At 49.4% G+C, this 13,392-nt stretch overlaps 1 protein-coding gene across 1 annotated transcript; it reads right to left on the bottom strand.

Annotated features, from left to right (window-relative positions):
• Positions 1-637: 637 nt before the first annotated feature.
• On the bottom strand, positions 638-1,758 carry LOC119279974 (E3 ubiquitin-protein ligase ATL6-like). The gene has a single exon (XM_037561006.1). The coding sequence runs from the start codon at positions 1,756-1,758 to the stop codon at positions 718-720; it is 1,041 nt and encodes a 346-aa protein (XP_037416903.1). The 3' UTR covers positions 638-717.
• Between the last annotated feature and the right edge of the window lie 11,634 nt (positions 1,759-13,392).

Genomic DNA, 13,392 nt, shown 5'->3' with positions numbered 1-13,392 from the left:
AGTAGTACAGAGGTAGAGTAACATTTTCACAATAGCTAAATGTCAATTAACTAACTTTAGGTATTGTGGTCTCTCTGTAACTTAATGTAAGACATTTTTGTAGTAGTACAGAGGTAGAGTAACATTTTCACAATAACTAAATGTCAGTTAACTGACTTTAGGTATTGTGGTCAGTTGATTTTGAAGGAAGGAGGCCGAAGGGAAGGAGAAGGGAGGGCTCGCCGGAGGGCTACCCCATCATCTATCTTAGGATGGGGGTGTGGGCAGAAGAACTGCGGTGGTGGGTGGGGCGGTGGTGCAAGTTCGCCGGAGAAAAAACCGGTCATCGTCGGGGCTAGAGGGATGGGCGTGGGGAGACAGCATGGTGGTGGGAGGAGGTTTGGCGGGGCGGCGAGGCTGCGTGGAAGCGCCGCCAGCCGCGGGCGCTGGTGGTCGGCGGTTCGGCCGGTGGCACGTTTGGTGGTTGGGGGAAGAAGAAAGAGGTTTCAAGGTTGAAGAAGCAATACAGCGTGTTTTCCATCCAACGGCTGAAACGAAATCAATTGATCCAAATTCGCTTTTCAGGCAACTTACATCTAACCATTCCCTAACATTTTCGTTCTTCAAAATCCGTAGGAAAAATTGATGCAGTCCCGATCACAACTCACAAAACCACACAAACACAACTAGCTAATCATCGAAGCCATCAAGGTTCCGCTCTCCTTTTCTCCGGATTCATCAATCATTTCTGAGCTTGTCTTCTCCTGCTCCCCGGGCAGACTCATCGCGCCGCCGGCGAGACGACCCCCCGGACTTCTCCTCGTCGTCTCCCTTCCGCCCGTCCCCGGCGGGCGCGAAAAGTGAGAGCAGCCTCGCCACGGCGCTCCGCACAGAATTTCCTCCGGCGCTTGGGTCATGGGCGCTTCCTTCCCTCACGCGCACGGACGCGACCGCGCTCGTCACGTGCCTCAGCCTGTGCGACATCAGGATCTCGAGCCGAACGTGCTCCGGCAGCCGCAGCGCGAACTGCTCCGTCCCGCCGGCGCGCTCGTGCCCTGTCGAGTTCGACCGCGGCAGCGCCTGGCGCCCGGCGGCCTCGCGCCGCATCCTCCTCGCAAGGATCCTTGTCCTCTCGTCCTCCTCGTCGTAGCCGGGGTCTTCGATTAGCACAACCACCGTGTCTTGATCCGCGAGCCGGCGCGGCGATTCGTGCGGCGCCGGCGTTTCCTCCGGCGACAGATCAGGCTGCATTAGCTCCTCGGGGTCAAGGACCGGCGGGTCGAGGACGCTGGCGCGGCAGAGCGGGCACGTGACGTGCTTCTCCAGCCAGAGGCCGATGCACTCCGGGTGGAACGCGTGCGGGCACGTCGGCAGGAGGCGGAGGCTGTCGTCGTCGCCGAACTCCAGGAGGCAGACCGCGCACTCCAGCGGGTCGACCCCGCTGGCGCCGATCCGGTGCTGCTTGACGTCGCGATAGGACACCAGCGGCAGCGCCGCGATCTCCGCGGCGTTCAGGCCCTCCTTGTGGAGCGACCGGTCCGACGACGAGTCGTCGCCGGCCGGGGGCTCGTCCGGCGGCCGGAACAGGCGGAGGCAGGCGAACGCGAGGAGGACGACGAAGACGGGGAAGAAGAAGGCCATGAAGAACAAGATGGCCATGACGTCGGAGAGGCTCATCGAGTTGTGCGATGCCGGGCCTCCTGGCGTCTGCGCTGCCGCGCAGGAGGCGATCGCCGCGAGAACGACGGCGGCCAAGGAACGCTTGCCGGAGGCGGCCATTGCGCCGCGGCGGCTAGGGTTGGTTCTGGCGGAGGAGCTGGGCCTGGCCGTGTTGGGTGGGGGTCTGAGTCTCGCGGAGGAGTCAGTAAACACCAGCCAGACTTGAGGTATACTCCATACATATACTGTACCAGATTTTCATCAGTTAATAGCAACTAATGACAATAAAAAAAGATTTTCCGTTAAGATTCATGCACCTTGCAATTTCCACCGGCATGAAATTTCTGTGCTGAATGCTAGTAGGAGCATCTCCAACGGCTCTCCTTTCCCCCGATTAGTAATCGCCTATGTGCAACACGTATAATTTGACATTAATATTGTTTCCAAGATTCTAAAATTTATTGTCTTTAATGAAATTAATGTCGTTTCCAAATTATGATCAATGTAATTAGTAATATTTTTACAACTCATCCCAATTATCTATGATGTGATTGGAGCAGCGTGAGACGGATATACATAGTTGGATGACTCCAATTATTTGGATTCACCATACTCATACTTTTTCTCCACCATACCACTCCCTCTGTTCCTAAATATAAGACCTTCTAGACATTCCGATATGGACTATATATGAAGTAAAATTAATGAATCTACACTCTAAAATATCTCTATATACATCCATATATAATCCGTATTGAAATCTCTAAAAGGGTTTATATTACTCCCTCCATTCGGAAGTACTTGTTGGAGAAAAAGATCATTTCTCTAACCAGTATTTCCGGACGAAGAATATATACTATTTCTCACAAAATAAAATATATTATATATACTATTAAAGGCAATTGGTTCCGTCGCCTCCCCCTCGCTCGGTTTCTTCCTCCTTAACGCACTCCCTCCCTCCTTAGTTTTCTCTTTCTTTTTTTGGCACTCTCAACCGATGTACACAATATAAAAGCCAACATAAATAGTCCCTCAAAATAAAAGCCAACATAAATAGAGTAACTTAGAATAATCTAAATCAAATCGGTACTTTCTCAAAATCACGCCTTACATTAACTCAATCAAATCAAATCAAATATTCCCAAAATCTCAACAAAATCAAAACGTTTCTTTACTTCACCTACGCATATCCAAATCAAATCAAATCTTAACAAAACCTCAACTAATTAATATTCTCCTTGCATTCCCTTACCCATACTCAAAGCAAATTAAATCTTATTAAAATCCAGAATATTGTGGATGTAAGGCATGTGTCAAATATAAGTAATGTTGAGCCACTAAAATATATATGCACCCATTGCAACTCACGGGCAATTAACTAGTATAAGTAGTAGGGTCGTAGATAATATTATTTCCAAGATTAACCATATTGAATGTTGGTTATTAAATGCAATTAATGTCATTTGTGCATTACAACTAATGCAATTAACATTTCCCCAACTTATTATTGATGTGAGGAATGCATTATTGGAGCAGCGTGAGATAGTGGACAGTGGCGGAGCTAGCTAGCTAGACAGGATGTTCAGGGGGCGAGGTCGCAAATATGGTTGTTTGGGGGGCCAAAAGCTAAAAAATATCTAATCTAACAGCCCCCAAAAAACTTCTTCAGGTTTTGTAGTCAGGCTGGGGTGCATGGACGAGACTTGCCTGAGCCCGCGCGTGCGCCCATCGGTGCTTCCGCGTACGTGGTTTGATTTGATTGGAACAAAATAAACCCCGGGCCCACCCCGTTAAAATCAGGGGGTGATTAGATTAGGAAGGAAAAAGGAAAAAAAAGCAGCTGTAGGATGAGGTGGGAATACGGATGGGAGCAGGGGGAGGAAAAACACCTTCATTTGTAGCAATAAACCATATATGATGTAGCATGCCAATTACTTAGACTAGTAAAAAATCCCAACAGGGTAACAAAACTACGGGGCAGACTGTGTAAGTCGGCTGATTGTTTTTGGTGTAAGTCCCTTTTTTTGGCTAACGAAACTCCATCCAATGGCCAGGATTGCGCAATCATTGTTCATCTTCTTCCTCATGCGTCGCCTCTCATGCAACGTGACTGCCGACGTCCACCACACAAGGCCATTCCTCTAAGCCCCAACCTATTCCGCCGTCTGCAACCCCCCGCCGCCCCAGGCACCTACACTTGTTTGTCAACCTGCTTCCTCCCACGCGGCACCGTCGCCAGCTTCGGCCTCGAGCTCAACGCGTCTTCGTTGCAAAATTGACTTACACCCCCAAAAAATTTAGTTGACATACATAGAGCCCACGTGCCAAACTATGTATCGGCCACCTATCGCAATGAGTGTTGAATGCAACCGGGTTTTGAGCGTCTCGTCACTACCACCATGCCCTTCCTCCTTTCACCATTTTCCAACTATCATCAACTTCATCTGTGCCCATCTGGGCTCTAAGTGCCTCTTTTTTCACCCTGAATCTATGTTGGGTATATCTTAGAAAAATAAATATGAAATAAAACTGAAACAATATAACTTTTCATGTGTTAAGGATAAGGATGCGATGATTAACACATAGAAGCCACAGCTTGTCCGAAAAATGACCCTCTAATAAAGTGACTGTGTGACCTTCATATCGTTGCTATCAGGTTATGTCCAGGTTCAGAACTTAAAGTAAGTATCATTAAGTGATGGTTTTCAATCTTCATGGTAAAATATACCCCCACCGTCTCAAAATGTAAGACATTTTTAGTGTCAAAAAACATCTTGCATTGTGAGATAGAAGGAGTACAAACAATGCAGCTGCTCTCACATATTTTCAAGCTATTGCTATTTACTTAGACTCATCTTGCAGCCATGAATGGCAAGAAAAGTAGTTTCTGAACTCCCAAATAACAACTGACGTATGCCTTTTTCCAAGTATACCAAATACCATCTAATAATGTGCATCATAAAACAAGTTCAAAATCAGATACTCCCTAGTTTGAGTATTTAACTGGACACAACATATGCTACCTACCTATACGTTTTTTATGGAACCTGCTTATTTATAAATATACTGGATAACTTTACAAAGTCATTTGCATACACAACATACACTATCACGCACACTACCTACTCATGTTTCAGAAATACCGGACACTCTAGCCAAGGAAGCAAAGTCATGATCTACACAATTGCTACTTCTCTCAACTTTGAAGCACACACACGACTCACACATACTCTTTATCATCTTAGACTAGGCAAAGATCATCCATGAGGTCGACATATTCTGATGGTTACAGTTGACATCCTTGATGATTGCTTGGCAATTGGTTTCCATCACAATATTTCTAGAGCTATGGGAGAGGCTGCATTTTAGACCCTCCAAGAAAGCTGCAGCCTCAGCTTCCTCCGTTGTGTTGCCGATATTCAATATAGGCATAGCAGAGAAAACAATTTGGTTGCACTGATTTCGGGTAATAATACCTGCTGTAGTAAAAATGCATCAATATTCACCTTCATCAGGAGGCTTCCAGCAAGGATTAGCTTTAGAGATTTTGTCCTATTTAGCAAAGGAATTACCAAAATATGTGCCCACAACGATTTATTTCCCCTTTCACTTGAGATCATCCTTTTGTTGTTCCCCATTAATCATCTTCACAAAGTTAAGCATGAACTCAACCATGCTTTGAATTGAACATTTATCATCGCCCATGGATAATGCAATTTTGGAGGTGCTAGGCTCTCCACAATGTAAGTATCATGGGTTGATCCTTCCCAACCAGTTAACACATATGTGAACTTGAGATCAAAGTCAATATCAACAAGCATATTCTAACTTGTGTAGTGCTTTCTATCCATTAAAAAACAGTATAACACAGCTAGCTAGGAGCCTCCACAGTGCTTTGACTGTCCCTGCCGTTGGATTGTCTAACGTATGGTGCAGATCGAAAAAGTCGGGCATCTCTGGTTGCCCTCGCGCGTCGCGCGCCGTCTCGCGGGCCGCTGCTCCACGGAACGACCTGCATTTTTTGTCCTTAACCGGGCCGTCCAAGGCCCACTTCTGTCCAGTAGGATGGTAATAGCCCACGTCCTGCACACGTTCGGTGCCATCCTTCCTATCCAACCAAACATTTCCTCTGATCCTCAAAACAATAACATTTCCTCTTTTCCTGCGCGCCGGCGTTTGTTCCTCCTAGATGCAGCGGCGTTCCTTCCTCCTTGATGCGTCGGCGTTCCGCCGTGGGCTAGCTTGTGCTGCGGGACTGATGCACCGGATCGTCCGTGATGGGCCGCCTCCGTTGGCGAGCTTCTGTTGCTCACCTACCTCCGCGTCAGTGTCCTCTACGAGTGGAAGGAGGAAGAGCACCAATCATCGGCCCTCCACACCAGTGGGAGAAGCACGAACACGCCACGCCATGGCCTGCGCCCCCACGTTGTTGTCGGTGGTCGCCGCTGCTGGTGCCAGGTCGACGTCGACGAATACGGCCCTGACCCTATCCGTTTCAGCCACACCAGGTGCAAGAAGATACCTAAGCTGCGGGCGCGACGGCCGTTTCCCCATCTCCACTGCCGTGGCCGGCAGCAAGCCCTTCTTCTTTACCCTAAGCCTCCGAGACGATTGGTCAGAGATGAGGAATATCCCTATCTTTCAAGAAATCTCTCCTTATCTCTTTCCTTCTACGATTTTTCCTCGTAGTTTTATCACTTGTTGGATCGAATTATGACGTCCGCAATAACTTTCTGTTATTTATAGCAATTTTTGTTATTTAGGAAGCATCTGCTAATTTTGGAACGGAGGGAGTACATACGATGAACAGTTTTTGATTAACATAACGCCAGCTGAATCTTGTAGGTGCTAACCCTGAAATTCAGTAGTACACTCTATATCATGATTTGAGAGTTTCTACTAAAACAATGTGCAGGGATATTAGATAGTGTTAACTGTTAATACTATCCAGATCTTCAGCAGATAGGCTGGTGTAGTCTACCAAGTTTTGTAGAGAGGTTTCGTATTTCCATGTGGCACAAAAAGCTGATTAGTGTTGGTTCTACAGAGATGGATGCAAGGTATGAGATGTTGTTAGTTCTTGTTCAGTCGAATGGTGTGTCTAACTAGACCCTGAGGACACCTCTTTCAGTTCCTAAATACGCAAGGCAAACCAAAAACTGTTACCCTGTTGCTAAGGGCATCTCCAGCCGTTCGGCACCCCAGGGCGCCTAAATAGAGCGGCCTGAGGGCGTGCCGGCGCTAGTTCGGCCCCTGGGGGCGAGCTAGCTCCTAGTCACGCCCCCACGCGCCGGCCCCGGGATGCGGGAAATTCAAACTTGGTCGTTCCCGCTCTCAACAGACGCCGCAAATCCGGCGATCGGACGTAGTCTGGCGTTACAAAAAATAGAGCACCGCCGCCTCGGCGGGGTCGGTTCACTCGGCGGGGTTGGTTCCAGGCGTTGGCGGAGTCGGCGTGCGCGAGCTCGGCGGTGTCGGAGCTGCTTCGGTGCTGGGTTGCGTCGGCGCGACTTCGACACTGCTGGGCGGCGATGTAGAGGCGTTGCTCGGGCTTGGCGTCCGTGTGGTCGTGGGCGTCGTGGGCGTCGTTGGCGTTGCCGTCGGCAGCTCGTTCAGGATGAGTCCGCGCTGCACCAGGTACCACGCCTTGAGCTTCTCGTCGTTGCTCTGGAGCATGTCCGCCCCGCCCATCAGAAAAGCCATGTCGGTGTTCCTCTTCTTCGCAGCGACGTTCGTCCGGAGCAGGTCGAGCTTGATGGCGTTGTTCTTCATAAGCGCTGACCACCGCGCCTCGGTCTTCTCTTCGCGTAGGACGGCCCAGGCCTGGGCGTCGGCGAGGCAATGCTCGATGGACTCCTGCACTCGCGCGGTTGCCGCGTCGGCGGTTTTCCCCTTCTTTGCCAATTTGTGGTCGTCCGGCCGCTCCTCTGACGCGCCCGGAGTCGTCGCGTCCGGCTTGTATGTCTCCTTGGCAGTTGCGCGGAGGGGCGAACAGTTGGCGGGCGGCGGGCGTAGGGGACGAAGATGTGCGGGCGAACGGCGTGCGTACCTGATCCTCAACGCTGGCGCCGCTCTCTGGGCGAGTCGCGACCTCCTCGACGATTCCGTGCCATTTGTTGCACGCCAACTGGATACGCCCCCAATGGTTCGCCATCGCCTTGGAGCCGCGCTGCATGTAGATGCCTTTGAAGTAGGGGTCGACGAGCTTCCGCTCGTCGAACTCGGCCTTGATGCGGTCCCAGTACGTCTCCAAGCTCTGGTTCGCGCCGGTGGTCGGGTCGAGGCAGACGACTTTCCATGCTTCGGCGAGGCATTCCTCCTCCTTGGAAGTCCACTTGATGCGCGGTTCGCCCGACCTAGCCGCCCGCTTCTTCTTCTTCTGGCGCCCCTTCGCCGGAACAGGAGTCGGCTCCTCCTCCTCCTCCTCCTCGGGTTCCTTCCCGTCGTCGCCGTAGACGTAGCCGAGCTCGGCCTCCATGTCGCCGCTGAGGTCCACTACCTCGTCCTGGGTGGCGAACCCGGGAGACGAGGCGGCCGCGGCCGATCCTGTCGCGATGATGTCGTCCATGTCGGCTCCTGTGTCGTCGGTGTCGCCGAGGTGCGAGAAGGGCAGCGGTCCACGGTAGAGATGGGGCGTCGGTGTGGACGCGTAGGCGGCGGGCGGCGAGTAGTTGTATGGAGGGTACTGCACGCCGACGAAGGCGGGCGAGGGCGTGCACGTAGCGGGGTGACCATGAGGGAAGGTCATGTTTGGGTTGAACCCACCGTGCGCGTCGCCGTCGGCGTAGCCGGGCGACGATGAACCCCATGGAGATCTGGCGCCTTGGTGTCCCCAGGGCGCGTACTGGGCATGGCTGACGACGGGTGGATTCATCCCCGCTTGGTCGACCGATGAGGAAGACGCCGCCGCGCGCGCCGCGTTGTCGCTGGCCTTCTTGGCTATGGCCCTGTTCCGCCTGTCGGCGATGACTGCTTCGCGCCGCTGAACTTCCACCTTCCACTCGGCGTTCGACAGGCCCGGTGGATTCGATGGCGGCGCCCTCGGCTTCCTCTGCTTCGGCTGGGTCACGGCACCAGTCGCGGTTGCCGCCGCGCGCGGCATGGAGTACTTCTTCGGCGGCATGGCGGCGGAAGGCGAGCGGAAGGGGGTTTGGCGGGAGAAAGGAAGAGAATGGCGGGAGGAAGGCGAGGAGCGGGAGGGAAGCAAGAAAAGCGTCAAGAAACGGCGGGAAAAGGCCCTCGGGTCGCCTCCAGTGCGGGCCCACGCGCCTTTTTCGCTTGCGCCGGCTCCCCAAGTGCCCCCCAGGGCGCCGGGTTCGGCCTGGGTCCGCCGGCACCAGTTTTCACCCGAGCTGGCGAAAAACGGGCTTCTGGGGGCGCGACTGGGGCTTTTTTTGGCGCCGGCGCGGCAAAATCGCCTGGGGAGGGCCTGTTGGGGGCGCGGCTGGAGATGCCCTAATGTCTGTCATAGATTATCCCCAGTAAGTTACTTCCTTCATATACTGAGTGAATAATAAATTGTTTTAATAGTATTCTCCGCAGCTCTTCCTATATAACAAGGTTTGGGGAGGTCATTTGGCTTCTACGCAAGTAATTGTCTTCATGACTAGCTATAATTAAGACACCATATATATGCCCTGTACGTTATTTCCTTCATGTGGTGAGTGGATAATTAATCCCACTAATAAACTATTCATATTCCGATCTCTCCCTATATACATATTGCACTCCTAAATTGGATGCTATTTTTTGTTGGTAAAATATATATGCCAGGCGCACAAACATGTGGCTTCTCAATCAATGATTTGAAAGTTCCAATTATTTCTCATGTATACATATTATGATTATTATAATGACTTATTGTTATTATTATTTTAGAATGGACGGACGCGGCAACGCGCGTCTTTATTGTCTAGTGTATGTTGCATCATGTGACCTCAACACTCTAGCAGTTACATGAATACCATACAATCCGGTCATGGCATGAAAAAGCTATTATGGATCACAACAATACGATCATGTCATGGCAAGACTAACAGGTAGTACTGCTCACATGTCATGGCAAGAAACCATTATGAAATATTATTCCAACCTAAACAAGTGCAATATAAAAAAAATAAGGTAGCTTGACATATTCCCTCTCAAGTGAAGATTGGTCGCTAATAGCTAGAGATTGTGGATGAGTTAGCAAGAGAAGAAAACACATGTGCGTCTGCTCTCAAGGTTTGGCAAAAAAATAAGCAACTAGAATTGAACACATGGCTGACCACATACCACATTGAGGCCTAAATTTTCTCTGCACTCAATTAAGCTTCCACGTTTGGTAGTAGATAAAATGGAGAAAAAATCACGCGCAACATGTATGATAATAAACCATCCGATTTCTTTCTACTACATATCAGGATTAAATATAATTATTTTATAGTTTAAACGAGCTAGTGTTGGCTCAAGATAAGCTCATTTCTCGATCAAGCTACATAAAATGCAATTAGTCAGCTCATTTCTTTTCGAATCGGTCCCGAGTCGAGCCAAAAATGAGTCGATCCAGAGCGACTCACGAGTCTTGAGCTCTTTTGCAGCCCTAGCACGAATAATTAAGTAGTTTTTCTTTAAACTCTGCGCACATTGTCATGGCCATGCTACACACCTTAGAACGCCTACTGCACCTGAACGAAGAGAATGGTACATATCCCTGGTGGTTTGGTTCACCTTGTTAGTTACCGTCAGGCTTGTGTTCATGGCATCGGTAACCACAAGGCTTCATCTGTTTTTTTGAGAGAGAGCAGGCTTCATCTTGTTAATTACCGTCAGGGTCTGGTTCCAATACCTAGGACTAAGATAATGCCACTAAATAATTAATCACCAAAAAATTTAATCATCATGCATAGTTTCCTTCCAAACTCCACATCATCAAGTAGCTTCTTGTGCTTCGTCGTAGAGTGGTGGAAAAAGGATCTTGTGCATTTGAAATTCTTTTTTTTTCTTGGAGAATATTAAAAATTGGCATGTCGGCGCTGAAACCCAAAATTTTCCTGAATATTTTCAATGGCGATTTGCAAAGTTAGTACTAGTGAGCATTTGAAATTCTTTTCTTTCCTCTGGGAAGATTAAAAAATTCATTGTTGGGCCGAAGCTGCTTCATGGGCCTGATTCTGGCATTTGGCCCAATATCTAGCTAGCTCCCACCACCACACCACTCAGTCACACCGGCCGCCACTATACCTGGCCAAACGGGCCGGTTTCTTTGGGCCGGCACGATAGCCCGCGTGCCTGGCCCGTCACGGGCCGGCACGGCACAAGGCTATGTGGGCCGTGCCTGGCACGCGGCCCTGCTTGGGTCGTGCCTGGGCTGCTATGGCTGGCACACGTGCCAGCCCGGCACGGGCACGGCCCAGCAAGGCATGACACGGGAGCACGTGAAAACTGGGAGGGAGGGAATCGATCCGTTGGGGGGGAGAGAGCGCTTCGATCGAGGGAGCCGGGGGCTGGGGCGGCCGAGCGGAGCAGCGGGGGTTAAGCGGGGGTTTAGCAGCTTTAGGAGGATTTCGGGGGGTTTTGGGTGAGGTTTGGGGCTGTTTAGGTATATTTTGTTTCAATTTTGAATGTTTGAACGTTGGAGGGCAAATTTGGTCTAAAAACTTGTCAGTTTTTTGCTATAAAAAGGGCTGCCACCCCTCTCATTCCTCACACTCAAACCTCCTCTTCTTCTTAATTCTCACACTCAAACATGGATGATCCCATGGGTAGTGATCCCAACCGGTTCACTTCCAATACTAGTGATTTAGATGTCGGCATCCCCGAGTGGGTCGATCCCACAGCCACAGGCCACACATATCCTTCTTCCGACGAGTATACAACCGGTAGCCGTTCCACTTCCCAGTCTAGTACCTCCACCTCCATCGGCACAAAGAGGGTTCGACGCAAAACCGATGTTTGAGAAAGCGGTAAGCGTAAGCGGAGCGGAAGGCCACAACTTAGAGCAATTGCCGCTTAAGCGCAGCTTAACCGGGATTAAGCGTTTTTTTAAATTGGCCAGAATTTGGCTGCTTTTGAATAATATGCACAAGAAAATAGGAAATATAGCACATAGGCAACTGAAAATCTAAAATAGCATATAAGGTTGAGGTTCAGTGGTTCACAAACCACAACAAATAGCCAAATAACACATAAGGACAAGGTTCAGTGGTTCACACAACAAGCATAAATGCACAATATAGTCTTAGAGCATATAAGATAAAAGGCAGCAGCAGCCAAGCAGCAGCAGCAGCAACCAAACAGCAGCAACAGCCAACCAGCAACAGCAGCAAACGAACAGCAGCAGGCAAGTAGCAGTTCATGACTTCATAGATTAGTCCGCATCCACATAAGTGCGCCCAGTCACCACTTCATCTTGATCATCCTCGTACTCTATGTCTTCCTCCTCTGAATCTGTCTCCTCTACTTCTTCTTCGTCTGACTCAAACTCTTCATCATGGAGATCTCTAACCCTTGCACTTCGACAAAGCTCAAGTTGTTCACTGGTTCCCATAGCATCTCCAACCACACTCCAAGGTATGCCATCTGCTCCCTCATCTCCATCTGGAAACACCATGAAAGCATGATCATCTCCTCCCTCAAACAAGAAGCCTTGTGCTTCAGATGCATCAGTAGTGAGGAGAACATCGATGTTCTTCCTCTGCTTGATCTTTCTCTTCTTGGATAACAACCTTGAGTTGAACTGGATGTACACAAGCTGATTGAGGCGATCTGTTGTAAGTCTATTTCTCCTCTTGGTATGTATCTACAAGTGCCAATGCTACTAGTCAGGAACTAGTTAATATGAACTTGACAAAGCATTGGAACAAATTCAGCTTTGGAAACTAACCGACTCAAAACAACTCCAATTTCTCTCACAACCGGAAGAACTTGAGGTCAAAGAAAAGATCTTCATAGCCATGTCCTTCAGCCCTAGTGTCTCACCTCCATACATTCTCCACCAAGCCACTAGGAAGAGGAATTTTTCATAGTCAGGAACTAATAATACTATAGGAACTTGAGTACTAGACAAAATATGCAGCTAAGTGAAAGTTTTGCAAGTAATGACTAACCAGGATTGTAGTAAAAGTTTTGGCAAGTCCTAGCAAGCTTCTTTGCAAAGGAACCCTCTCTGCTTTGGAACTTGCTTATTTCATAGTTCACAACTGGGTCTTGCATGTTTTCATCACCATGATAGAATGTCTCCACACAAGAGTAAAAGGCTATATTGATGTCAACAGAATCAAATATGCTGTCATCTGCATAGCTATAGTGTGGATTCAACAAATATGCAGTCAACTGCAGTGGGGCATCAAGCCTATCTTTCATTTTCTTTTCAACTATAGCTAACACATCTTTGTACCGCACCTCGACGTTACCAAAGGCCTCTTTGATTTCTTTCTTTGCCTTCACAATCTCTCCATACACAAAGCCCATTGAGGGCCGTGCATCACCATCAACCAACCGGAGGACCACTAGTGCAGAACCGGCCTTTAGTGCCGGTTTGACAACCGGCACTAAAGAGTGGGGACTAAAGCCCCCCCCCCTTTAGTACCGGTTCGTCACGAACCGGCGCTAAAGTGCCACCACATGGCACGAGCCAGGCCCGGGTGCGCGTAGGGCATTAGTACCGGTTGGTAACACCAACCGGTACTAAATATTTGGGGTGGTTTTTGATTTATTTTCCATTCAATTTTTTTTGTTTGTTGGTATTTCACGATACGACAAATTGTACACATT

The sequence above is a fragment of the Triticum dicoccoides genome, chromosome 3B, assembly GCF_002162155.2.
Source record: "Triticum dicoccoides isolate Atlit2015 ecotype Zavitan chromosome 3B, WEW_v2.0, whole genome shotgun sequence".
Classification (NCBI taxonomy): Eukaryota; Viridiplantae; Streptophyta; class Magnoliopsida; order Poales; family Poaceae; genus Triticum; species Triticum dicoccoides.
This window is presented reverse-complemented; position numbering and strand designations above follow the sequence as displayed.

What these genes read in the sequence shown, in the direction of transcription:
- LOC119279974 (XM_037561006.1), bottom strand. Translation starts at nt 1,758, where the DNA reads ATGGCCGCCTCCGGCAAGCGTTCCTTGGCCGCCGTCGTTCTCGCGGCG.